Source organism: Parambassis ranga, unplaced genomic scaffold, assembly GCF_900634625.1.
Source record: "Parambassis ranga unplaced genomic scaffold, fParRan2.1 scaffold_131_arrow_ctg1, whole genome shotgun sequence".
Classification (NCBI taxonomy): domain Eukaryota; kingdom Metazoa; phylum Chordata; class Actinopteri; family Ambassidae; genus Parambassis; species Parambassis ranga.
Genome location: NW_021144708.1, coordinates 50,023 through 75,765, shown reverse-complemented (window position 1 = coordinate 75,765; position 25,743 = coordinate 50,023). Strand labels below are relative to the sequence as shown.

The 25,743-nt window shown below is 43.5% G+C and overlaps 2 protein-coding genes across 3 annotated transcripts; one reads left to right on the top strand and one right to left on the bottom strand.

Annotated features, from left to right (window-relative positions):
- Positions 1-267: 267 nt before the first annotated feature.
- On the top strand, positions 268-6,348 carry LOC114429403 (disheveled-associated activator of morphogenesis 2-like; the record flags this gene model as incomplete). Its single annotated transcript, XM_028398268.1, has 7 exons — positions 268-356; positions 1,774-1,942; positions 2,278-2,385; positions 2,473-2,533; positions 2,753-2,884; positions 5,453-5,623; positions 5,717-6,348. Coding segments are annotated over 7 exons (943 nt in total), but the record flags the coding sequence as incomplete, so codon positions are not given.
- A 2,612-nt stretch (positions 6,349-8,960) lies between these two features.
- LOC114429404 (interferon-inducible GTPase 5-like) lies at positions 8,961-14,272 on the bottom strand. Of its 2 annotated transcripts, none has more exons than XM_028398269.1 (4): positions 14,251-14,272; positions 13,667-13,805; positions 10,734-11,229; positions 8,961-10,305 (listed from the first exon to the last, which is right to left on the bottom strand). In XM_028398269.1, the coding sequence occupies exons 1-4, from the start codon at positions 14,265-14,267 to the stop codon at positions 9,677-9,679; spliced, it is 1,281 nt and encodes a 426-aa protein (XP_028254070.1). In that variant the 5' UTR covers positions 14,268-14,272; the 3' UTR covers positions 8,961-9,676. The 2 variants fall into 2 exon arrangements, with proteins under 2 accessions (XP_028254070.1, XP_028254071.1); XM_028398270.1 differs by lacking the exon at positions 14,251-14,272 and adding an exon at positions 14,027-14,223.
- Between the last annotated feature and the right edge of the window lie 11,471 nt (positions 14,273-25,743).

Below are 25,743 nucleotides of genomic sequence, written 5' to 3'. Positions count from 1 at the left end.
CCTTATTTGTGATTTAATATCCCCGGCCCCTCTTTGAAAATTCCCATATCCTCCTCCTGTGTACTTGTGGCAAGTTTAATGTGCCCATTTGTCAACCCTCCAGCTTGATGGGAGCATATTGGATGCAAAGGCCAGTGAAAACTGAGAGAGGGAGTTTTGTACAATTGGGTGACTTTTAGCTTTGAACTTACACTCCCCTAGGGAGACAAATGTAACTTACCTCACTCTGTGTGTTTTTTTTTGTTCTTTCTTTTAACATCTTGTTAGGATCGACCACTACCAGCAGAGACTGCAGGCTCTGTTCTTCAAGAAGAAGTTCGCAGAGCGTCTAGCTGAAACCAAGCCTAAAGTTGAAGGTAAGGACAAAACACCTCAGAGGCCATTAAACTGTGTAGGAATCACAGTTGAACCGCTCTATAAAAGGGGCCAGATGTTTAGGGAAAGTCGTTCATAGAAGTTATTTATTTATATATTGTGACCTATTTTTAAAGATTGTATGTAGAGCTGCAGACAAGGTGGTTAATGTGTTTGTTAACTGTTTGTGGACAGTATTAGCCTATAATATTGCTAAAATTCAGTCACCCAAACTGTCCTGATACTGCACTCAGCACATAGTCTATAATGTTACAGAAATAGAGCCAAAGAACTAGTTTGTTTTTAGAGCATGAAGTCACATTCTGCGAATCTAGAAACAACTATATATATGTCACAATCCATCACGATCCCTGTGCACGTGAGCCACCTACAAGCCAGCATCCAGGTTACTAGGGAGGCTGTTTTGGAAAGCTGGCCCACTCCAAGAAGGGAGCACATCTCTTGTAAACACCACAGCTTGCTTCACAGACTGAGGAAAAAGACTCCACAGACGTGTTTGTGTCACGGCCGAGCTGTTGTTCGAGACTTGAAAGACGCCTCTCTGCTGGCCTGGATGCTTTTCTAGGCTTTGATGAACACGTCATGTCATTTTTACCAGCAGTGCTTTATTTGAATCAAAGATCAGCCTTGTGTGTGCGCTGCAGAGTTTAGTCTGAGATCAAATAAAATGCGTCTGCTGACATACATAACCCAAAGCCAGGACTGTTCAAGCTGAGGAATAATCCAGAGAGAGTGGGTCCAAACCTCCAGGATCCCCGTTGAATCCAAATATTCCCAGACCGCACTGTTCATCTATGCCCGTAATAAAGTTCTCATCCCTTTTATTATTCATGTTACTTTGTCATATACTCTAGATGAGACTGCACTTCCCTAGACCACCCAGCTTGTTCAAGAGAACCATTTTAAAAGGCTCTCTGCATCCAGCAGTGCTCTGCCAGAAGAATGGTTCCCATGCTGTATCACAGCAGAACAAGCTGTAACAATAACAGTATGGATATTGTTAATGATTTTCACATTCACACTGAGGTTTCCTCTGTGGAGAAGGGGAACCACCTGCACTCTGCCAGACAAGCCTGATCTCAGGGGGGAAAGGAACAGGCAGTGTTTGGAATATTCCCTTCCCCATGCTGTTTTATGGATGGATGGAAGGAGTTGACGGGTTTCCCCACCAGGCTGCCCAGTTGTTGTGGGAAGTATTGATCACTCACATCATGAAAGATGTTAACAATGTAGGAAAGGATGAGAGACTCTGAGTTTCTATGTGAGTGAAGAAACACAAGAGAGTTGTCCAAGGCCAGACCGTTATGTAACATGAAAGGCTGAAAGTGCAAACATATCAGTCGCCAACTATAAGATCTCTCCAGCTGCCTCTCTCTCTTTCTCTCCATTTTCCTCCAGCCATCCTGAATGCGTCCAGGGAGGTGGTCCGAAGCAAACGTCTGACTCAGGTCCTGGAGGTGGTGCTGGCTTTTGGCAACTTTATGAACAAAGGCCAGAGAGGGAATGCCTACGGATTCAAGGTCTCCAGCCTCAATAAGATCGTTGACACAAAGTCCAGCATAGACAGGTAGGCCGGGATCGAGGACTGTGGACGTCAGTTTAACACACTATTTAAAAAACATCATGACGTTAGCCATTGTAACTCGCACACGTGTTCATTCACTGAGTCGGCTCTACTGCAAACCCAAACAAATCCTTCTCATACGTACTTACTTACATATTAAGTTGTTTTCTGCTCTACCTTTTGCTATGACTTGCATAGCAACTGAAAAATAGGAAAACAAAAAAATGATTAAAATCTACTTAATATATATATATTTTAAGGAAAATGTCCAACATTTGTAGTAATGTCTATTACGGTATCTTCATTCTGACTTTATGCGTTGACCTGTGATTCAATAGGAACATCACAATGTTGCACTACTTGATCATGATCTTTGAGAAGAACTACCCAGACACGCTGCACATCCAGGAGGACCTCTGCAGTGTGCCAGAGGCTGCCAAAGTCAAGTGAGTGCTCAACTTTTCACCATATAGCTCTGAGCGGGGTAAAAAAAATATTGGAAATGCAAATTTTCTGTTTTCTTCTACTTTCAGCTTGGCAGAGTTAGAAAAAGAAGTTCACAATATCAAAAGTGGACTGAAGGCTCTGGAAGCGGTGAGTTTTTACCACACTCCCTCCCTTTGGTTCTTCTCCTGTCTGTAATTATGTGTGTGTGTGCAGTGCGGAGATGGACAGTGGGGTGAGGTGTTTAAAGGCTGGTAATGTTCCACGTACTGTCACATGGGACAACAGAAATAAGGGCCTAAATACAGACAGCTGAGGTGATGTGAAGTCTTCACTTTGAACACCTCTGGTCTGTCGTCTCTCCTATAGGAGCTGCACTACCAGCAGAGCAGGACGAGGGAACGTGGGGATAAGTTTGTGGCTGTGATCGGGGACTTTATCACTGTGGCGGGCTTCAGCTTCTCTGAACTGGAGGACCAGCTGAGTGAAGCCAAGGACAAGGTACGTAATTGTTTAACCATTTGTTTCTGCATCATGTGGGTGGCTTTGGCATCATCAACCGTGCCAAGACCTCATGTCAGACCGATGGACTGAAGGCTGAGGGGAGGAACTGTGAAACCTCCGTTCATCTCTCTTACTCCTGTGGGATGACTTCAGCAGAGCCAGTGAAACCCAACATTGAAAGATTACCTTGGACCCCCCCCCCCCCACACACACACACACACATCTTCTCTTTGCGTTTGTCTCTTTAAATTAGAGCTTTAAATCCACAGGCCTGAGACAAATGAACCTTGCTGGCTTGTGCATTGATGTATGGTCGGGTGTATGTGAGCTGATGATATCAGTGGGACTGTGGGAATCCCAAAGTAATCCTGTGTTGAAAAGATTTATACGAACGTGTTATTTCATTTGCAGGCCTTCTGTGCTGTGTTGTACATTTAGCATCCTGTTGCTGACACAGTGGAAGCTTTCAGTGCAGATATACTTACTGCACCAAAATAACTGACAGTGATGCTGCAGACTCAGATTGTAAGAAAGGTAGAGTAAAAGAAAGAAGGACAGGCCTTCAGGTTTCAAACTGCGCCCTCTGCTTTGCCTAATTATTTATTTAAGGAGGAGGTCGGTGAAAAAAATTGGAGGGAAAAAGCACCAGTTAGGACGTCAGAGAAAAAAGAACAGAAGGCAGCAGTTACTGCTGTAAAACAAAAGGACCTGTGTTCAGCAGCCCAGACTCTAAACACACAGCTGTGTCGGTCTATGTGTGTGTGTGTGTGTGTGTGTGTGTGAGGTTGGTAAGTGGGGAGACTGACACATTGACTCAGGGCTCGGTTTTCAGTGGAATACAAATATGGAAGTGTAGGCGTGCACTTGGTCCTCAAGAAGGTAGAGGATGACTAAACAGAGCAGGCAGCCCGCTGAGGCTCATAAAGCTCCATGGCAACAGATATAAATGTGTGTGTGTGTGTGTTAAAAGAGACACACACATGCTCAGTGGAGTAGACACTACTACATGTATTACAAAGGATTACAGTTGTCCAAGGTCATTGGGACAGAGGTTTCCAGAGGAGAGGAGGGATTTTCTCTTATTCAGAGGGATTGTTTGGGTTTATGCTTAACAACACACCCCCACACCAATGAGCAGGGAGAGTATTACATTCACTTTCAACAGCAAGAACAGAACAGCACAGGGGGAAAAAGCAGAATTGTGGGTACTGGTCGTCAATGTAGTCTTTGAAAATGTATGTTCAGCAAGGCGTCGGCTAACTTAAAGACCTTTAGCTAATGGCACATAACAACTGTGACCACAGACATATCAGAGCTAGTAAAAGTCACAGTCACATATTAAGGATACATCAAATCGTCATCAACACCACACAATGATTGTTAGCCTCTCACTGGCATGGCAGTGTGTGTGAGATGAGTTACATCTCTGTGACTCCTCCACTTTATTCTCTGTGTGTGTGTGTCTGTGTTTACTCATTTAGCACAGACCCGAGGGGATGAGAGGAAACCAATTTGACCAGACACATAATTACTAGGAGAGAGAGAGATGATGGTGGGGTTGCTGTGGAGACCAGTACCATAATGACAGGATGGTTTTGCATCCTCAGAAAATAGCGAACCCCAACTCTGTTTTATCACAACAGTAGGACCACGTTCAGCTCATGTAAACCAGAGTGACCTGATATTTCCTGTCACTCAGAGTAGTACAGTACACCCCTTCCAACTGACTATGTAGTTTTGGTTTGTATTGGGACATGCCAGCAAATTTATTTGTACAAGCAGAAACTCACAACACAGCAGAATTGTTTGCAGGGACTTTAAAAGATGGCAGACCTGGCTGGGATTGGGCTAATATTAAGCTAAAAGCTAATGAATAATGTGTCCCAAACCAGGTCCATCTATCTCTGTTTAAGATCACTGCCCTTCTTGTTACCTCCACTCAGCTCTACAGAGCTTTTTAGCATCATGAGTCACTGCTTTGGCTCTGAAGCTCATCGTTAGCATGCTTCATCTGGATGAGGTAGGCACCTGCTTTCAAGAAAAAAAGTAGTAGTAAGACAGTGTTTGTTTCACCATATTAACTTAATGAGGTTCATGTCAGCGTAGTGTTTATGGGCAAAAACTGCTACTGTATGTCTGAACACTTCATCTACCAGTGTTTGTGTTAACTTTAAGCCTGAAAAGATGCTGAGTGTGAATTGTCAAGTTGAAATAATATAATCAAGTGTTATCATCTCAAAAAAGTGAAGGTAAAACACTGATGTCTGCTGATGTCAGATGGATAATAACAGTATACTTCTGCTGAGTGTGTAGGCATGCAGGGCAGGATTGGCTGCAGGCATCGTTCTGGCACAGAGCACTGAACAGCTTGAACCAAACAGGGTGGACATACGGTGGTCAAATCACAACCATCCTCCTACTTGTGTGTGCGTGTGGTTGCAGTTTTGAAGCATGAAGCATGCCTACCTGTCTATAAAAGATCATGCAGTAATGGATGAGCTTTTTTCAGCCATATTTGTCAGCCTTTCTGTTATTTCATGTATTCAAATGTCATGTTCTGTGCAGTTTGCCAAATCTCTGAAGCACTTTGGGGAGGAAGAAAGGAGGATGCAGCCTGATGAATTCTTTGGGATCTTCGACACCTTCTTACAGTCGTTTAGTGAAGCAAGGCAAGACCTGGAGAACATGCAGCGACGCAAAGACGAGGAGGAGAGAAGGGCACGGATGGAGGCCATGGTGAGACGCCGAAACAGCAATTGAATTTTAGTTTCGAACCGACGTTTTAATGTTTTCAACGTGATTTTCATGTCCTCCCCCCTCCCTCTATAGCTCAAGGAGCAGCGGGAGCGGGAACGGCGGGCCAAGAAGAGCGGCGCCTCAGACGAGGTGGGCGGGGAGTTCGACGACCTGGTCTCAGCTTTGCGTTCCGGCGAGGTCTTCGATAAGGACCTAAACAAGTTCAAGCGTAATCGCAAGCGCTCTGTCAACCAGCTAGTGGAAGGTGGCGGTCGGGAAAGGGCCGTCACCAAGGTCAACTACTAGGTCAGGAAAAGGAATGGAAACAAAAATAAGACCAGACACCTAAATACTGCCATGGCATAGATGTATAACACCTTTAATCCAGGTTCTGGAACAGCGATGGCTGACATTGGAGGGGGGTGTACATAATGGCCAGACTGGACATGTGGACAGCTGTGCCGTCTTGAAGGATGCAACGCTCTCCTCTTCCACAGCCAGCCCATTTGTCCTGGACGTTGAATGAGCTCCTGAGTTGGACGAGCAGGATTGGACGGACAGACCACTGTGACACATTATCCCACGTCATCCTTTTAACACTGTGCTCAAGGTTCTCACAAAACAGAATCAGCCCGCTGTTTTGCTCCCGTTTCCCCTTCGCCGCTCCTCTGTCAAGCTCCTGGTGCTACAGAAGGTCCTGTCGGTTCTAAAAAAAAAAAAAAAAACACACACACATTTGGGATCAGCCAGTCGCACTGTACATAGACACGAGGCCAAGAGAAAGAAGACTGGACCAGGCAGATGTAATAACCCCAGAAGAAGAAGAAGAAGAAGAAGGGGGGGGTCCTGCAGTCAAGCACATGTTTGTAGGCTTCTGAATAAAGGAGGAAGACGGGAAGATTCATCCCAACGTTCTCACAAGCATTCCCACAGAGGGTGCACGGTGCCACATGGGTCAGGCCTCACCCTTCACTCTGACATGTTCTGGCATTGGGCAGTGCCATAGCAAAGAGCAAACACATGTAAATGTATTCATACAAACATACTGCAATTAGGCGTTGATATATATTTATATTTAGATGCAGACAAGCTAATTGCAAAGAGGTTTTTTTATGTTTTGGCATTTTGGGATTTTGTACACGCAATGCATTATTTGTCAGTGTTGCAAGTTCACATTGCTGTTGAAGTGAATTTCTATACATTTTGCGCTTTATGTAAAAGAGATAATAGCTTATACTTTTCGCACCTGTGCTGTCTTTTTTGCACTGTAGCTTTTCAGACAGACTTCACTCTCAGAAGCGTCCTCTGTCTTCTCTGATGACCTTTACATGAAGGAAGGACTTAAAGGCACAGGTACTAACTGGCTGAGGATGTTTCACTCTGAGTTTAACCGGTGCTTTTGACTGCATCATTTTTCTTACATTTGACATTGTGAGATCAGACCGCACAATGTGTCAGATCTAATGTAATGTCAAGTGTACAACAAGGCACTTACAGAATGGTGTAGACGTGTTAGGGGTCTTTAACATCATCCATACTTTCATCTCTCCTTGCAGCTTCTCTCAGATGTTTACAGACCCTGTTGCCATACCAACAAAATGAAGCCCACCTCATTTTCTACCAGGATTTTTGTAGATGTATATATGTATATTCAAAGTCTAAGAATGATCCAGCTCCATTCACATAGAGTTGTGTTCAGATGAACAAACAGGAAGTGGTTGTCAGAACTTCGGGAGACACAGAAGCTGATTGGCTGACACTCCATTATTAGCCAGCAAAACACGGCATGAATCACACGAAATAATGTGGCATCGTCCAATTAGTGTTTGGTTGTGTTCATTCCACGTATGTGAAGGGCCACACATGCAGTGCAGGACTTCATTAGGAGGAATGTTGTGATGTATTCTCATTACTTCTCATTTAATCTGGTTGAATTTATTCCCACTGCACTTGACTCAATGAGCACTTGTTGTTATATACAGTAAGATTAGAAAGTCCGAATAAGAACTGGCCCACATGCATCTCAAACTCTTGTCCACATTCTGGCTTTGTGTTTAAATGTTCACCTTTAAGTGCCTGATCCTGTTTTCACACCTGTCGGTCATATTTCTGGCTTTGCAATCAGGCTAACTAGCGCCATCTGGTGGCTCCTCATAGTGCAGTTCACTTTGATTTAGAGCTGACACTTCCTCACTCACCATCTCCTAAATAAGCATGAAGGTAGATAAGTATCAGAGCGGTTTGGCCTGTCACCTGTGCATCCTCTTAGCTTTAATGTATCCTTCATCGGCTTTATTCTTTTAACTTCTCCCCTGAAGCAGAGAGAAGCTGACATGAGACCCACAGCTCAGAGATTAACCAGCTAACCAAATCAATTCAGTAAAAAGGAGGATGATGACATATGATTAAATATTTTTCAACCAGCATCTCTTGTACATTTGAGCTATTCTATTTCCTGACTTCTGCTCCTTCGTCTTTCCAGTTAATCAGTTAGTATATCAGACCCTTTAAACTCCTAAATTCGAGCTTTAACCCATATTGTAGTGCAGGCTATTTACTGAGGGGTATTGCAACATTGTCAGTATTAATACGTGTTTGTGTTATTACATGTTTTGGATGTTTTATTTTTGGCCATTGACTGGCTGATTTTGGAGTGTAAAGATGGAAAATAAGAGAAACATGAGTAGCTTGTTCAATGCACTTTTAAGATGGGACATTTCCATTAGCGGCGACATTTTTGATGGCTTGGGCACCTCGCGAAATGAAAAAGGGTGCAAAGAAAGTGTGGTGCAAATAAAAAAAAAAAATAAACATGGTGTGTGGAAGAAAGAGAGAGGTGGGGGGGCAAGTGAAGGTTGTCAGAGAGGTGACAGGAAGTTTGGCTTCCACAGCCTGTGTCACCAAGAAAAAAAAATAAAGAAAAAAGATGGAGGGAAGGGTGGGGGGGTAGATGGGGGTTGTATTTTCTATCAACACCACATTTCTGTCATTTCATGCACATGGCGTTGACCTGCATGCCTACAGAAGGGTGCACAAAGTGTGATGTGTTTATGACTTTATCCTTTAACATTGCCTGCAGAATGGACCCACACCCGTTACACCACAGTTTGTACTGCCTGATTAAAAAGTTGCACCCGTTCTTTGAGCTCGTATCATTGTGTGAGGAGTCAGTATTTTTATGGTTGGAAAAAAAAAGAATAAGTATCCTCCACCGAAAGATGTACAGTTGGAAAAAAAAGCATTTTGTACACCATTCTTGATGTTTGAGATAAGATTAAAAAAAATGATTAAAACATTGAGGAATGTTCCATTTTCCTGTAAATTGTACCTCTATTTATTTGCCTTATTTAGTTTGCTATATTTTGTATGTACACACAGCATTATGACAAAATGTTATATTAAAAAAATATGAATAATAATTAAACTGGTCCGTGTATGATGGATAGTCCTGAGACTTGTATAAGGATGAGAAACCTTTTTTCATTTCTATAATTTTATTTTTGTTTTGTATTTTTCTCACCCTGTGTTTTTGTAGGGTTACAATAAACCTTTGTCCCTTACAATACATTGTTTTTTTTCTTCTTCACAGTAAAAGTCCATGTGTGTGCGTGTAGAAGAGCAACAATCAATATGTTACCATGTGGAAAACAAGTCATAAATGTTATAATAGTCATCAACATCATTGTGGAAATAATTATATCTGTTGTCATTCATCACTGTGACCACTAGAGGGAAGCAAACATCAATAACTTGTTTTACAGGCTTGGACAGCCAAAACTATATTACTAGTAGTGAAGCAAAGCTGTTACAAAGACATAGAAAAGGCAGAACAACAATATTCAACAGATTTTGAACATTTTGCACATGAATAATAGGATAACATTTCTTTGTATGTTCAAATGAAGAAGGGAAGTTTTAATGTTTTAAGCTGTAAGAAGTTCCTCTGTTGTTTCTGCACTGAAAGAGTAACAGAGACCTGCTGAGGCCCTCTGACACACTGATCAACTATGAACACATATTGGTTACAATGCACAGCAGAAAAAATATGATTTATCACACTGAACCAAAAGCCTTTCTAAAGACTCTCTCTGAATCCTCAGCAAGTACGTTGAGGATGTGACTTGGAACTCTGGAGGTTGTGATATAAGAGAGGCCCATTGCTATTGGGATTCCAATAAATGGAATGAACCTGGATCCTTCCTTTGCTGCCATTAATGCAGCTGTGCCTGCTAGTGAGGCCATCACTCTGAGGACAAGTGCAGAGGTGACTTCTGCTGCAGCCAGTGGTGAAACAATGACAGCAAGCAGATCATCATATGACACACCTGTTCTTTCAGCAACCCTCTTCATTGTTGGAACATCAAGGCCAAACCCATGTACATACTGTGTGATAGCAGCAATCAGTATGCTTACATCAACAGCAATAGAAAGACCAGGAACAGGAACAGCTGCTCCAGCTGCAGATGCAGCAGCATAGTATTTAATTTTGGACTTAAAAGCCTTTTTCTTTTTAGCAATGATCTCCAGGCTGGTGATGGGTGTGGTCATCAGCAGAGCGTTCCTCTTGTGTTCAGGAAGTTCTGTCTCGAATGTTTCCTGTAGCAGAGGGAAGTCATACTCATGGAGCTTAAAGCTGGACACCAGGAAGACCTGTGGAGACTCAAAACCTGCATCTTGAAGACCTGCGTTAGAAAAAAGGTCAAAATACAACTCAGATTTTACCATTGTTGTTATTAAAAATGACTTTCAGACTAACGAGCAGAACAACAACTGTAAAATACAGCCCAAATATGCAGTTTTAAATATGTAATCAAAAAAAGAAAATTCCATTATGATACACAGTAACAGTTTGTGAGCTGCTGGTAAATTTTTCTGTTTGTTTGTTTGATTTGTAAGATCACATAGTTACACGACAGTTCTTCTTGTCAGACTTAAATCTGCATGAGTGTGTTCAGATAATAAACTGACTTCTATCAGACAGGGAGCTGTGTCAGGGTGTACTTTGGATACATCCTTTATTTAGAGTTAGGGACCCTCAGCACCCCCACTGTAACATTATGCATTGAACTGCATTGTAATGTTAGAATAACATTAAGTACAGAAAGCTCACCTTTAATGCAGTTCTCCTTGATGTCTGTCAGAGTCTTCTCTTTGTTGAAGTTGCTCTTTCTACTCTTTTCCTCATTATATAAATCACTGTCGATCTTTGAGCGGACAAAGTAGAACTTCTTCTTCATCTTCTTGATCTCCTGAGCGAGTCTGATGTCATTTTCTCTGAAGCGAGTGGCTGAGATGATGATGAAGAAGTCATACTTGTGCAGTCCAACATGATTCAGGTAATTATCAGCTGGAAACTTGGTGGTGCCGATACCAGGAAGATCCCATAAAATCACATTAGGATAGTTTGGATGGAAGTATGCTATAGCGTCTTTGCTGTTTTCATTACAACCAGTGGGTGCAGCTCCTTCATCTCCATCATTTATGCCTCTGATGGCATTAACAAAGGTGGATTTACCAGCGCCAGAGACTCCAGTGATGGCGATGTTTAGCTTAGTGTTGTTCTGCAGTATCAGTTCAGTTATAGCCTCCATGATGAGAACAAATATCTGCAGTAAAACAGAGGTAAATATAATCATTTCCTTCCGTGACATAGCAGACAGTCGTCCTTCCTGCACATATGACACATCATGCCCCTTTGTTGATGATCTGATACTGTGGAATAACAATTGAACTCTTAGTGGACCGAACAATTAGTAGTCTGTTTCAAAATAAAGTACAGGGTCAAATGAAAACACTCAGTCCACAGAGTTGGATCATGGTCATTTTTCCTATAAGGTCAGACAGACCTCAGCTATCCACTGACTCACCTCTGTGTGCATGCTAAACAGTGAACCAAAGGCACAGATACAAACTCAAATATACCATATTCAGACTGCATTCAAATTTTCACCTTTTTGCACTTTTTGCAACTATTTTAATTTATAAAAAACAATGTGTGATGTTAATATTGTAAACAAATATTGAGGAAGTACCGTATTTTCCGGACTATATGTTGCACTGTTTTTCAGTTAACTTTTATTTTATATAATTAGTTAACTCTTGTTCTTCACCCTCTTTCTTCTATGTTTCTTTCTTATTCTTCCGTACATTCCGTCTCTGCCCTGTAGCTGAGCACTGCTAAGCTGGGAGATGGTCGGCCACTGCTGGTGGCGACACCGAGGGAGTAAACTGCAGGTCCGGTGACGTGGACGTCGCTAGCCCTATTTTAGGGGGGCTTCAGCCTCCCTAAAATAATCCAAAGCCCCCCTATAATTTGGGGCAATATTTTATTTATTATTATTATCTTTATTATCGGAGTCGACCATGTTGTATACGACATAAGAGCATATGTCTTACAAAGTCACTCATATATCAGGAAAGTAATAGCTAGAGATGTTCTGTTTCTTTCCTCGAAAAGAGGACACTTCAGGCATGTCTGTGTGATGTAGACTGGCTGTATTATTCTACGGGCAAGTCAGTGTCCAATCGGATCATCGAGCGATATCACAAGGGGCTCAAATATCCAATTGTAGAGCCTTGTGCCTCTGACGTGGTGTATCAAAGATAATAGACGCGTAGCAGAATGCACCGGAAGGTGCATTGTTATGCATACCCCTGTTATATACTGTTTCATTCACTGTTATTTCTTACTGGAAACTTTTGACTTCGCTGCTATGTTTTGTTACGCTAACCCGGAAGTTACGTCGAAGACGTTCCGGATGAACAGGGGAGCTCGCTCTCAGACGCTCAGTAAACTTCATTTTTCAACTTTTGCCACACAACTATTGCAGGGACAAAAGAGACATTTACAGTGCGACTATTTCTGAAAGAATAAGAAAACATTATAGACTGAGACGCTGTTTCAGAGTCACTGGCAGAAGGTTTTTCCACAGATGAACAGCTGGATTGGTGGTTGATGGGTGCAATATTCACACACCACACTATACAATAAATTACTTATTTGTTCTATTGATGCACTACGTACATTTTATTACAAACCACTTCTACCTCCACTCATCTGTGCAGTAATTGTTAATATGTAAACTCGTTTGATTGTATTGCATAATATCGGTAATTTATTTTATTGTGTATATAGCTTTTCTTATCTTTTGCTCTCTGCTGTTGGCTGAGATTCAGATGCAAGCACACCTTCCATGAACGAGGATGTTATAACATATAACTAGGGCTATATTGATCCTCCCTTTGTGTTTCAGTCACTTCATTTGAACTGCTTGTGTGTGCTGATCAACACAAGCAGACAAATCAGCACAGATTCATGTGAACTAAGTTACCTGTTGTGCAGCTTTTTTGCAACTTTTTTGAGGCTTTGAGTAATCTGTTTCTAATCTGTTTAATCTGATCTATTTTGTGAAGTCTGTCTCTAAAACCTGACAGTCCAGCTGATGGTCTCATTGGGAATACAGTGAAACAGAAATGTGGTTTTTGTGGTTAAAATCCTGGTGGCACAAAGGTAGACAGTGACAGATGTAAATCTATTTTGTTCTAATATTCTGTTAGTGTAGTACCACCATGAGGCTGACAAAACTTTTCATGCTCCATGTGCCCCTTTTTCACTTTGAGCACCTGCCCGCCCAAAGGTCTCTGCACGTCCCTGGTGAAGTTAATCATTTCTCCGCGTGTTGTTGAAATGCATGTCTCACTCTCACTGACTTGACTGCACACACCGTATAGCATGTTTAACTATATATTTCAGGAACCTGACTGTACGGAAAATCCAAAGTCAGTAACCTGTGACCCACACTGACAATATTTCAGAGCGCCCCCTAAAGTTCTCAAAGTAGGCTTTCAGGGAAACCTGTGTCCTTTTTGGCTGGTGCGACTTGTAGTCCGGAAAATACGTTCTCTTTCGTGTCGAGACTATCTCTCCAGCTCCCCGTACATATGGAATATGCAGGGTGGAGAGATAGTCTCTCCACTCAGAGAATCAAGGTTACAATGTAACCCAAATAATAATAAATATAAAAATGTTAGCTTGTAATTTACCTTCTTAAAACACTCGCCTGGATCCAAACTTATGAGTCCTTCCACAGCAGTGGGCTCGTCTGGTTTGAAAGTAGTTTCACTTTGTGGCCAATAACCTGTCTGCAAATGACACCGGGGCGGTGGCATTCTCTGGCAATATCTGGTTAGAAAGGAAGTCTAAGACAGACGTGTCCAAGTCCATATTCATATATTTCATAAAATCAATAATATGTGGTCCGCTGTTGTCCACAGTATAAAATAAACGTGTTTAAAAAAGCAAATTAATATTTCACAACAAGATGGCAGCAAACGTGGCCAAACTCAAAGACTAAGTGACTCCCACTTGCGTGACATCTTGCGCATTAGAACCTTGAGACAGACCTGATTCACTGCAGTTCCAAAAATAACCCGAAATCCGTGAAGTAGTCAGCTTTGTTTTTTTACAGATATTATCGATGTTTTAAGGCTGTAAAATAACTCACTACATACACTTTTCTCAGACAGGCAGTAACATTCTCACACTTTTCTCTCTTGTTTATTAAACACTGTCAGAGTTCAAACCTAAAATAAGTCCAGTATTATAGAATGAAACCAAAGATCTAAACCTGTTTTCAGTACGCATCCTGCACTGTACAGGAGACACGGGACGGGAGGAGTTTGATTGACACTGGCCAATCTGGTATCCGGACGCAGAACATGACACAATGCACTGTAAAAAATTGCATTCAATTTATTTATTTATTTATTTCAACCGTCATTTATCCAAGTCAGACCGTTTTTAGATCAACCTGCAGAGAGCATAGTGAAAAAAAAACAAAAAGGAAATATAAAAAAGCAATCCCCCGGTTGCCAGCATGTAAAATTCATGCTGGCCCATATGACAATTTGTTGTTTTTACGCCAATGTGGCCCCTGAGCCAAAAAGTTTGGACAGCCCTGGTCTAAGAAGACTGTCAAAGAAGACACATTAAAATAACTGAAGCTATTCATAAATGTGGATGTTGGAAAATGATGAATGATTGTTGCACTCTGTTCAGAATGACTGATTGACACATTATATTACAATAAGCTGTGTGTATCTCATTGTAACCAGCTATATCTAAAATGATTGTACTATAATAAATCTTTCTTCATTCAGTTCGCTGAGTCTGTCATGATTGAAATACTATTTATATATTTATGAATATTTCATGCGATGTTGCAGGCTAACTAGCCACAGCAGTTGGGTAAAGCTAAAGTCACCATGTTAGTTTTGAATGTTTTGAATCCTCAGTACATTTTGTCCCTACATAGACAGTCAGTTTATGTTTTGTTTTGCTTTTTTAACTTGCAAACTCCTCCTAGGGGAAATGTCCCATCAAGCTGAAAATTTGTGTGCTTGCCCTTAAGGAGTTGGGACCAGTGGTGGAGGAAGTACTGAAGCTTGGTACTTAAGTAAAAGTACAAATACCCAGCAATATATATACTCAAGTAAAAGTAGAAGTGCTACATCAACAATCCTACTTAAGTCTTAAGTTCTTACTTTTAAATGTACTTAAAGTATTAAAAGTAAAAGTACTCACACACCAAATATATACTACTAAGTTACAAAGTTAATAAAACGTTCTAATGAAGAAAGTATTAACCTCATCAGCCTCGAGTAACCTTAACTAAAACACTGTGAGTGATGAAGACAGATCCACAAGACACACGTCATGATTTGCACCATCAGTGAGGAGGGCTGAGGTATATATGTGTTTTTGCTAATAGTAAGGCAGGTGAAGGTCTGGGTGGTTGAGCTAAGGCCCCCTCCCCGCCTATGTGGCTATGCAGACTGAGGTGGACCTCTTGCAGTCTTGCATCTTATGCTTCCAGTTTGGTGAAGTACTGACACACAGGTGTTGGTAAATTTCATAAAGACACTTTAAGCATGTTGATTGACACTGTAAAAGTGTGGTCATAAAGTTGAATTGATCTGTGTAGTGTTATGTTCAAGACAGTATTAAATTAAAGGTAATTATAGTTAAGGATGGTCCTCTGACACCCGAGGCTCCGACACATGCACGGTAGCTCATGAAGCAATTGTTTCGAACCACTGGGCCGAGGCTTGCCTCGGTCACGTGACTAGTGACGTTTGAACCACTTCAGTGACGTTTGAAGCAGTTGAGTGCTTCGAACGGCATACGAGTCATGTGAGTTATGTTTGGTTACCGAGATGAACTTCAATGCCGCATGACTTTTTGTAGAGTGTGTGGTGGCAGCGTGTGTGCGGCGGGGGTTGCGGTCCTCTTTTATTTATTTTGCGGGGCCATCCCAACCCATCTCATTCGCTGAACTGGCAACATATTTTATAATTATTCTTAAACATGGTCTATGGATCTTACTCTAGATTTCTGTAATTAAATAAATCTTTTCTGTGGTACCCGATCCTTGCCCTGCGTATGATTCGAACCTGCATGTGTCCTTTTCTTATTTCCTGGGTTGAGGCCCTTGCCTCCCCGGGTGGCATTGTTAGCACCCTAAATAGTTTTCCCCTTCCCTCCTGAGCTCCGTCACATTCAGTACAGTAACGAAGTACAAAATGTTAAGTTACATTCCACCACTGTTGGGGACCAAAAGTTATCAAAAACGCAGCAGTGGCTGTGGCGCCATCACAAATTTGACCCTTTGCCAACTGTTATGTGTTGTGTAAGTTTCCAAGCTACAGCTTGATATAACTTTGGTGCTGCAAGTGCATAATTTTTGTGTTTCTAAGACTAATTAAACAGGCAGCCATTCTTCTGGTATTATTCCAGGTATATTTCTGTTATGAAGCTCTTAGCGCAAGTTCAATCAGGAAGACTACCACTCATCTTCATCATTTTCCAACCGCCACTCCGATCTCTCCCTCTTCATCCTCCACATGCACTATCTCTCTTCTTGCATATCCCCTCTCAGTCTAACCTCTTACTTTAATCAGGTGGTTAATTTAGAGCACCTCCCCCACCAATCAGCTGTCGATCTGTCCCTCTCCTGCCCGATCACAGCTCAGCAAATACATTTAAATGTTTTGGTCAACAGTGCAGGTCTCCTATTCCCACCTCTCCAGCTCCTTCACCACCACCAGGTCTAGACCTGGGGGATTCCTGATAAAGTGGCCTCACGTCCTGCCCTTTCCCCCGTTTTTGGATGTTGGTCATCGCATCGGGGTTTAGAACGCCAAAGCACATTTCATATATTATTTGTATTTCAAAAAATAATTTTTCATTCAATCACCTTAGTCTCTCCTGATCTCAGTGGCATCTAAAAGGAGGAAAAGGTAAGAATTAAAAATGACGAAAGTTGTGGCAGGCCTTCTTGTACATGGTACAGACTTCCGGCTGAGTCTGCTGTCGATGGTCCCTCACTTGTACATCCTTACACAAGATGCTGTTGTGACCTGATCTGGTCACCCCGGATTCCCAGACTCCGTCCCCGATGCACAGAACATTGAATGAAAACCAGTACTGATCAGTTTCAGTTTCGCCTTTATAAAGGGAGAATGCACAGCTCAATACAGACCCCTCGATCTGCTCCTGCAGCTGACCGTTTGCATTCTGTCCGTCCCATGCATTAGGCTCGTTTTATTAATCTTACAACAAGGTGTGGTTACATTTACATAGAAAGGCATAAAAGGTAATGTTTTTCAGTGAAACATGCATATTCAATAATCACAAGGTGGAGGGCGTATACGAAACTTAAAAGACATTCTCCACTCACATCTTTGATGTGAGTGTGTGTGTGTATTCTCACAGGTCCTCCTGCTACACGACCTTGAGTATATCTTATCTCTTTGGCAAGCTTGTGTTTTCATCTTTGGGGTCAACTAAGGGGTTTGCAGTTCGAATTTCTAGACTAACCATTAAACCTCAGAATACTTTATGGCCTCAGTCAGAGGTCTCGATCTATGAGCAACCATACACTTTTACCATATGTGCAAACAAACATATATTTTGACCAGGTTTGACCATATATTTCCACAATTCCCCCTTTTGGACTCTACTAAGAGTCCAACACTCAGAAATATAAGGAAAAAGAAACAATAAACGGTCACATCAGCAAATAGGAAAAACACTGTGTGTAATCAAACAAAACTATGGGTAAAAGTGACATCTATATGTAACAACACTGTGAGTAAATGTCCAAACACCTGGTGTGTGTATGCGTGTCAAAACCATAAATGAAGGTGCAAAAAAGAAAAACTCTGTGAAGAATGTAGTGTATTAAAAAACATATCATGTGAGTACATAAAACGAAACATGTTATACATCATAGTATGTGGGGGTATTTTATCGGTCGGTCTTTCACCGTTCCCGCCCCCAGATACTCCTAACAGCTCAAATATAATGAAAATTATCCTACAATAAGAATGTTCAAAATTGTGTTTTATCAGTTCATGTGTGTGTTCCTGTCCGTCTGCCTCATCGTCCAGCGCCCCGCCTGGTTCTCTGGTCCTCTCATCCTCAGGATGTGTCTTCTTTCTTCGGATCCCTGGGGTTAGACTACCCGGGATCCTGGATTCCTGTCAGGGGATTATTCTGCCCCTTTTGTGACAGGATCCGTATCTGAATCAGCCGATTCAGACTTCTGCGCCCTCAGATCAGCTTGGACGTCCTGCAGAGAGCGTTGAGGCTCCCCTGCGCCTGCGCACTGGCTCCAGTGATACCAGGTGTCCCCCTTTTCTTTTAGCCGAACCGCGTGTGAGGTGCATTCCGTCACCTGATAGGGACCTGTCCACCTTGGCTCCGACCACTTCCTTTTATCACCTTCAGGAGGACCCACTCGGCTGTGTGTGGCTCCTTCTGGACTCACCATCTCTCCTTTCTCCTGTAATACAAATTCTAACACCAAAGCTTCAAATTCATTATATTATGGTTTATATTAATACCATACTGCATGCTTCTTCAGTCTCAGCCGGCCAGCTGGTCCAGGAAACTGTCGACCTGTAAGAAGCTCATAGGGTGTAGATTATATGGCGTTATTACCAGAACATCAATACAATAGATAATACTTGAACCCATATAAATTTGGTCTGTGCACAGATTTTAGCCAATTTTTGTTTTAGGTTTGATTCATCCTTTCCACCTTTCCTTGAGACTGTGGATGATAAACAGTACCAAAAGCATGCTTCTTTTTTTTTCGGAAAACCATGTCTAGGGATGTAGGTGTTAATCAGAAATTTAATGACAGTTTGTCACGACACCCCACATGGCCTACCCCATGCGCTTCCTCCATGGCAGTCTGTCTCAGTCCAGGTGGCAGTATGGGGCGTCCGTCAGGCCCTCTCCATACTCCTCCTGTGTCAGTCGCCCCTCTAGCTTTCCACAGTGTTTTTTCCTGTGGAGAAGCTTTGTTTTGCAATTGCATCAAATCAGTCCAATCAACAGGGGGAGGCAAGTCTGTTTCTGAACACATAAAAATCATTCGCTCAACATAGCCTGCTGCCTGTTTTGCTGCCTGATCTGCTGCATTGTTTCCTCTTGTGACCCTGTCAGTTCCTGCTCCATGACCTTTGCACTTAATCACAGCCACTTTGCTAGGCAACAACAGAGCTTCAGCAAGCTCTCTCATTTCAGCCTCATGCCGTATAGGTTTGTTAGTTGCAGTGAGAAAACCTGCTCTCAGCCATTGCCCTAATTCCACATGCACTGCTCCTGCCGCATATGCTGAGTCAGTAAAAACATTGATGTCCTGTCCTTGACCTATCTTTAGTGCCTCAATCACTGCCCTCACCTCGGCTCTCTGCGCTGACTGCTGTCCCTCTAATCTTTCTGCTTTCAGTGTTCTCATTTCTTCCCCTGTGTCTTCAACAACTGCGTATGCTGCTCTGAGTCCTTCTGTGTCATGTCTAAAACAGCACCCATCTGTGAACAGATTTCTGGCCTCTGAAAGAGGTGTGGCTTGTAAATCGACTCTGACCTTTTCTTCCCTAATCACCCTCTCTGTGCATGTGTGTGGCTCTCCTGTTCCTATCTGGTCTGCCATGTTGATGCCCTCATGTGTGAAGGTGATGTTTGGTGCTTCTAAAATCTTGCTCAACCTCCTCTGTCTCAATGAGGTGAGTGTGAATGTCTCTGAGTTCACGTATGCCACTACACTATGTGTTGTCAGTACATACAGCTGGTGTCCCATGACCATGTGTGCGGTTTTTTGAATTAGCTTAGCTATTCCTGCTGCGTGTTGTGTGCACTGAGGGTGTCTTTTCTCCATGTTGTCCAGGGGGACACTGATGTACATCAGTATTAGTCTCTCTCCCCCTTTTCTCTGGAACAGGATGCCATTGATGCAGGCATCCGTTCCAGAGACATCCAAATAGAAAGGTAAAGTGTAGTCAGGGGTGGCTAGTTCTGCTGCAGTGGCCAAAGATTGTTTAAGAGCAATGAATGCTTGTTCAGCTGCCTGCGTCCAATTTAGGCGAGCTGACACATTACGCATGCCATGTTCTTTGACAAGGTCTCTGAGAGGTTGTGTGAGGCCAGTGTAGTTAGCAACAAAGTTTCTACTGTAGCCAGTCAGACCGAGAAATGAGAGCATGTCCTTCACTTTATCAGGACGCGGATGATGCAAAATGGTAGATTTGTGTGAAGGCGATATGCTGACTCCCTTTTGTGAAACAATGCGTCCTAAGAAAGCAACTTGTTTCCTGACTAATTGGAGTTTAGATTTGCTGACCTTAAAACCAGCTGTGGCCAGATGTTGCAAAACAGCCTGCGTGGCATCCAGGCAGATTGCTGCCGTTGGAGCTGCGATAAGAAGGTCATCAACGTACTGAATGAGTACTGAATCTGTTTCAAAACCTGATTAAAAATACCGGGGGAGAGCGCAAAACCTTGAGGTAGCCTGGTGTAGCGATACTGTGTTCCCTGATATGTGAATGAGAAAATGTCTCTGCATTCAGGTGCCAGAGGGAGACAAAAGAAAGCATTAGCTAAATCTATGCAGGTGAACCAGCTCTGTGAAGGATCCAGTTGGGCCAATGCCACGTATGGATTCGGAACTGGTACCGTGGGGTTGACAGTGCAGCGTTAATGTCCCTCAGATCATGTGCCATGCGATATTTACCTGTCCCTTTCTTTTCTACAGGTAGGGAGTGTTCCAATCTGAGTGAGAGAGTTCCAGCACGCCATTTTCAAAGAGTCCATGAATAGTATCTGCAATGCCAGCTCCGGCTGCTGGCTTGTGTGGATACTGTGGTATCCATAAAGGGCCTGGTGTGTTAATCTGAAACGTCACAGGTTCACAGTCCACCAGACCCACATCAGTGGGACCGTCTGCCCATAAATGTGGTGGCAAGCTGTCAATCACAGCCTGTGCCAGAGGATGATCAGTTTTCTCTCTACCATGATGTCTAGCAAGCAGTTCATGTGCCAGAGTGACAGTGTTCATAGTTGAAACAGTTATTTTGTATGCTTTAGCAGATGGAGAATACATGATTTGAGGTAAAGGTGTGGGTTGCCAGTCTGATTGCCCCATGGCACGTTTAACCATGCCACCCAGTTCTTTGGCCTGGTGGTTTGGATGTACAGCTAATGAGACGTGGGGATGCCCTTCGTCACTCATCATGTACCAAGACATTTGTTCTGGAGTGAGGTCCACACCGGCTGCCACGCCCTCAGGTGCCACAAAAATGTCTCGGACTGTAATAGACCAGTCCTGTCCCTCTAGGGAGTGCGCAAACTTCTCATGGTACCAATCAGTTTGCTGCCTGTCATAAAACAGAGTCACATGAGGGGGGTCAGGGGGAGAAACATATGGTTCGACCTGGGCTATCCAGGGCTTCCACTGCAGGTAGGCAGAAAGGATTCCTGGGTTCTGGGGAGTTTCAGGATGTAACATGCCCCAGTAGATGTCAGCACATGGGTCAGTCACAGGTCTCATCAGATATTGTCCGCCTGTGTCTGCAACATTACAGTGGAACATGGTGCCGTCCGGCAGTGTCACTGTCAGCCCGTCTGGGCCGCACAAAATAGATGCTCCAAACTTAATCAGCAAGTCTCTCCCCAGTATATTCAGAGGCAGAAGAGGTGAGTGTACAAAACAGTGTGAAACAGTCTGATGTCCCAGCTGAGCAGTCATGGGAGTGGTTATAGGCAGAGTCTGTTTATCCCCAGAGAAGCCCATCACAGTGATAGAGTTGCTGGACAATTCCATAGAAGATGAGTGAAACAATGTAGAACAGGTGGCGCCAGTATCCACCAGAAAAGGCAGTGTCTCATCCTCTACTTGCATAGATAACATCGGATCTGCCGTAACGATGTAATCTGAGCTGCTCTGTGGGGCGTGTCATTGTTGTGAGAAGTCAAAATCCCACTGTTCCCAGCCGGAAACAGGAAACTGTCCAGTGAATGGAGGTCCTGGGGGGCGGGAGGAAGCCCTCCGTGGACCAGACGCTGCACGTCCTCGGGCATACGGTCCCTGTCTGTGTGGACAGTCTTTGGCCCAGTGTCCCAACTCCTCACAGTAATAGCAGCGGTCACGACCTGGGTCTCCCCTCGGCTGTCCCCTAAGTGTTCCACCCCTTCCGCACCTGCCTCTCCATCTGCCCCTCCCTGATCCGTACCCCCTGTAGGACCCCGTAGGCTGCTGATAATCAGGAGAATAAGGTGGTGGAGGCACCCAAGGTGTGCCAGGAGGTGCGTCAGAGCTTTCAGTGACAACCATGACTTTATTATTTTTATCTTTCTTTTTGTCATTGGCCTTCTGTCTGGCCTCAGTCAATTGCATTTTCAATAATTGTGCTTGCAAATCCTGGACATCCTTACTGTCAGCTTGTGCTGCCTCTTGGGCACGAGCCAAATGATGCACTAGATGTCTCTCCCACACACTGGAATCACACCCTGCCATGTCTGGGTTATTATCCATGGCAGTTTTTACGGTCTCAGGAACCCCGTTTAGGACGGCGGTCCTGTACCACACCCTCTGAATGCCTGGGTTACCAGGGTGGCACCCGGTGTGTTTGATCCATGTGTCTTTGCTTTGATTAAGATATTCTCTCGGACTCTGTTTGGGGTCCCATTTCAAAGTGGGAACGGCGGCTCCAGCAGGCAGAGGATATTTATTTCTTAGTGCTCTGCCTATTTCAGTGCTGACCTGAGTGAAAGGTGTGTCATCTCTCTGTCTAGTAGTGGCGGCGTCCTCCTCTATGTCCCTCACTTCTGAAGCTGTAAGACACCTAGAAATAACGGCCCGAAAATCACCTAGAGCGAGTCTGTGGCCTGCTGTCAGACTGTCAAGTTGACTCAGCCACATTGCTCCACCTTCGGCCACTGGAGGTAATTTATCCACTAGTGCCTGTACATCACCTAGTGGGAATGGACGATATTTGATCTGGTGTTCAGTTTGAATCAGTGGTAACTGATGGTTGAGTGTCTGTGTATTATCATGTCCTTGAGATCTAGTTGTCATGCGGTGTGTTCTGCTTCTGTGTGCTAAGTGTTCAGCTTCATGTGTTTTCAACCACTCCTCAGTAGCCTTGGCCTGTCTCTGTAATAAATCAAACATGTCTCCCTGCTCCGCGGACCAAACACCCTCGACCTGCATCTGAACTCCAGCTGTCCTCCCTTCCTGTGATCCGTCTTTCCACACGCCTCCCACCTGAAGTGTAGCGTCTCCAAATTGGGGGTTAGCGTGTGCATATGTGTGTGGTGTTAAGTCCTGAGCTATAGCAGCCCGCAACTCCTTTAATTCTTCCTGCAACTGTTGCACCTTGTCTATTTCTCCCTGCTTTGTGTTCACAATGTCTGGTGTCGGTATTCTGTGTGACAGCGGGGCTTCAGCTGCAACACATAGTGCTCTGTCGCAGCTCGGTTCTCTCTCCTTTCGCAGCTGGAAAGGTGAGAGGTCAGGGGCCTCTGGAGGCCCTTCACGGGTGCTAACTCCCGAGGGTAAAGCAGACACACTACTCACTTGGGACGTGTGAGAGCTGTCATCAGACCACGCCTCAGGGGAATCAGGCATGTCTGTTATGGCCAGTGTGCCTTGAGTTATTTGTAAAACTGGATATAATCCAGCAGATGAATGAGAGGATGGTGGTGCAGTAGGAGGGGGTGGTGTATACGGTGGGGGATCCTTATGTTTTTCTGCTTTGTCATCCTGTGTTTTGGGCTTCTCAGTCATGAGGTGAGTTACACCCTGACCTATCAAAGCCCATCGCGCCCACTGAGCTCTCTTTTCCTCTGCTTTTTCCTGCTCCCTCTTAAATCTCCCTTTCTTAGACCAACCACACTGCTCTGCACTCTTCCTGGCCTTCTCCCTCTCTGCCTTCGCTTCACCCTCCTTTCTCCAAAACTCCTTCAGTAAACAACCTCTATCTTTCATGCCACGGCCTATTTCTCCCAACAAATTAATGACTGCCTCCCTCATCTGAGTCATCTCTTCAGATGCGGTTTTAGAGTCAAAAGCCTGATGCAGCGCTTTCTCTAAAATAATCAGTTGAGCTTCTACTGTTTTTAGTGGGCTGTTCGGACCCCACCCATCATCAACAGTGTCTCTGTTAAAATCTCCGTCCATGTCGTCAGTCATCAAAGTCTCAGTCATGTGATTACGTGAAAATTAAAAACTAAAGCTTAATAAGTTTGTGTTATTTGCAAAACTGTGCTCAGAAGAATTAACAAAACTATGTTCTTAGAAAAGTTCACAAACTATGTTCACATCAGAAATATATACAAAAGTATGTGCACAACAAAAACACTAATCCAGTTCGTGAGTGAACCTACTTCAACAGGCCACTGCTTTACGTTTACACCAATTATGGTTTCCAGCAGTGCTGCTGCTTCAGTTCACCTCGTCTCTGGCATTCATACACATTCCACACTCATGCTTTACCCATTTATACTGCGCGCTCTGTGTGTGTGTCAGTACTGTATCTTCACTTCTCTTTGTTTCTCTTTAGGGGTGCTTCATGAACTCACAGGACTTATTCTCTGGTCTTGCCGTCCAGTGTAAGAACGGCTCACAGTTATTTCATTATTTATTCTCTACTCTCTGGTCTTGTCGTCTTTATCTCAGACGACTCACAGTTATGAGTCTCAGTGTTCCTTTCTTTTCTAGATTCTGGCCGACTGAGAAATATGGCACGCTGTGTCCCTGGTACTCAGTCCAATGGATTCGAGACTAGACTCTGTCCGTGACACCAGAATCTTATATATCTGTAATTTGGAAGCCTGTAGACTTACTACAACTCCCGCCTAACTAGTGCGGTCATTGTTTCAGTTTCCAGTCAGTCCAACATTCATACCATGTGTTTTTTGCCTGGTCTTGTTCTTTTTCTCTCTCTCTTTTCTGTAGTGATTTAGGGTTCCTCAAGCCCCGGGCCTCAAACCCAGCTTTTCCGGCCTCTCGTCAGAGCACCGGTGGAGTCGCCACACTCAGGATTTTCTGCTACCCCTTTTTCTCTTAAATTCTCTTAATCCTCTGCAGGCATCATTTACTTATCTCTTAAACAGCTGTAGTCATTACTCATTCACCGTAGTCATAATTCATTCACTTACGGTTATTGTTAATTCACTGTAGTCATAATTCATTCACTTACAGTTATTCTCTTAAATTCATTCAGTCAATGTTCTTTTCACTTTTACAGACAGATTACTACTAAGACTCGGGACACGTTACATTTTAGAGTAGTCAATGCAGATATAAAAGGTCTGCTTACCTTATTGTTGCCATGGCACGTGTCCTCTGTCTGTTCGTAATCGGCCCCTGTGTTCAATTGACGGATCTGAGGATGATTTTTGTCTTTGATCCCGGACTCCCAAATTGTTGTGACCTGATCTTGTCACCCCGGATTCCCAGACTCCGTCCCCGATGCACAGAACATTGAATGAAAACCAGTACTGATCAGTTTCAGTTTCGCCTTTATAAAGGGAGAATGCACAGCTCAATACAGACCCCTCGATCTGCTCCTGCAGCTGACCATTTGCATTCTGTCCGTCCCATGCATTAGGCTCGTTTTATTAATCTTACAACAAGGTGTGGTTACATTTACATAGAAAGGCATAAAAGGTAATGTTTTTCAGTGAAACATGCATATTCAATAATCACAAGGTGGAGGGCGTATACGAAACTTAAAAGACATTGAAGTTCTCCACTCACATCTTTGATGTC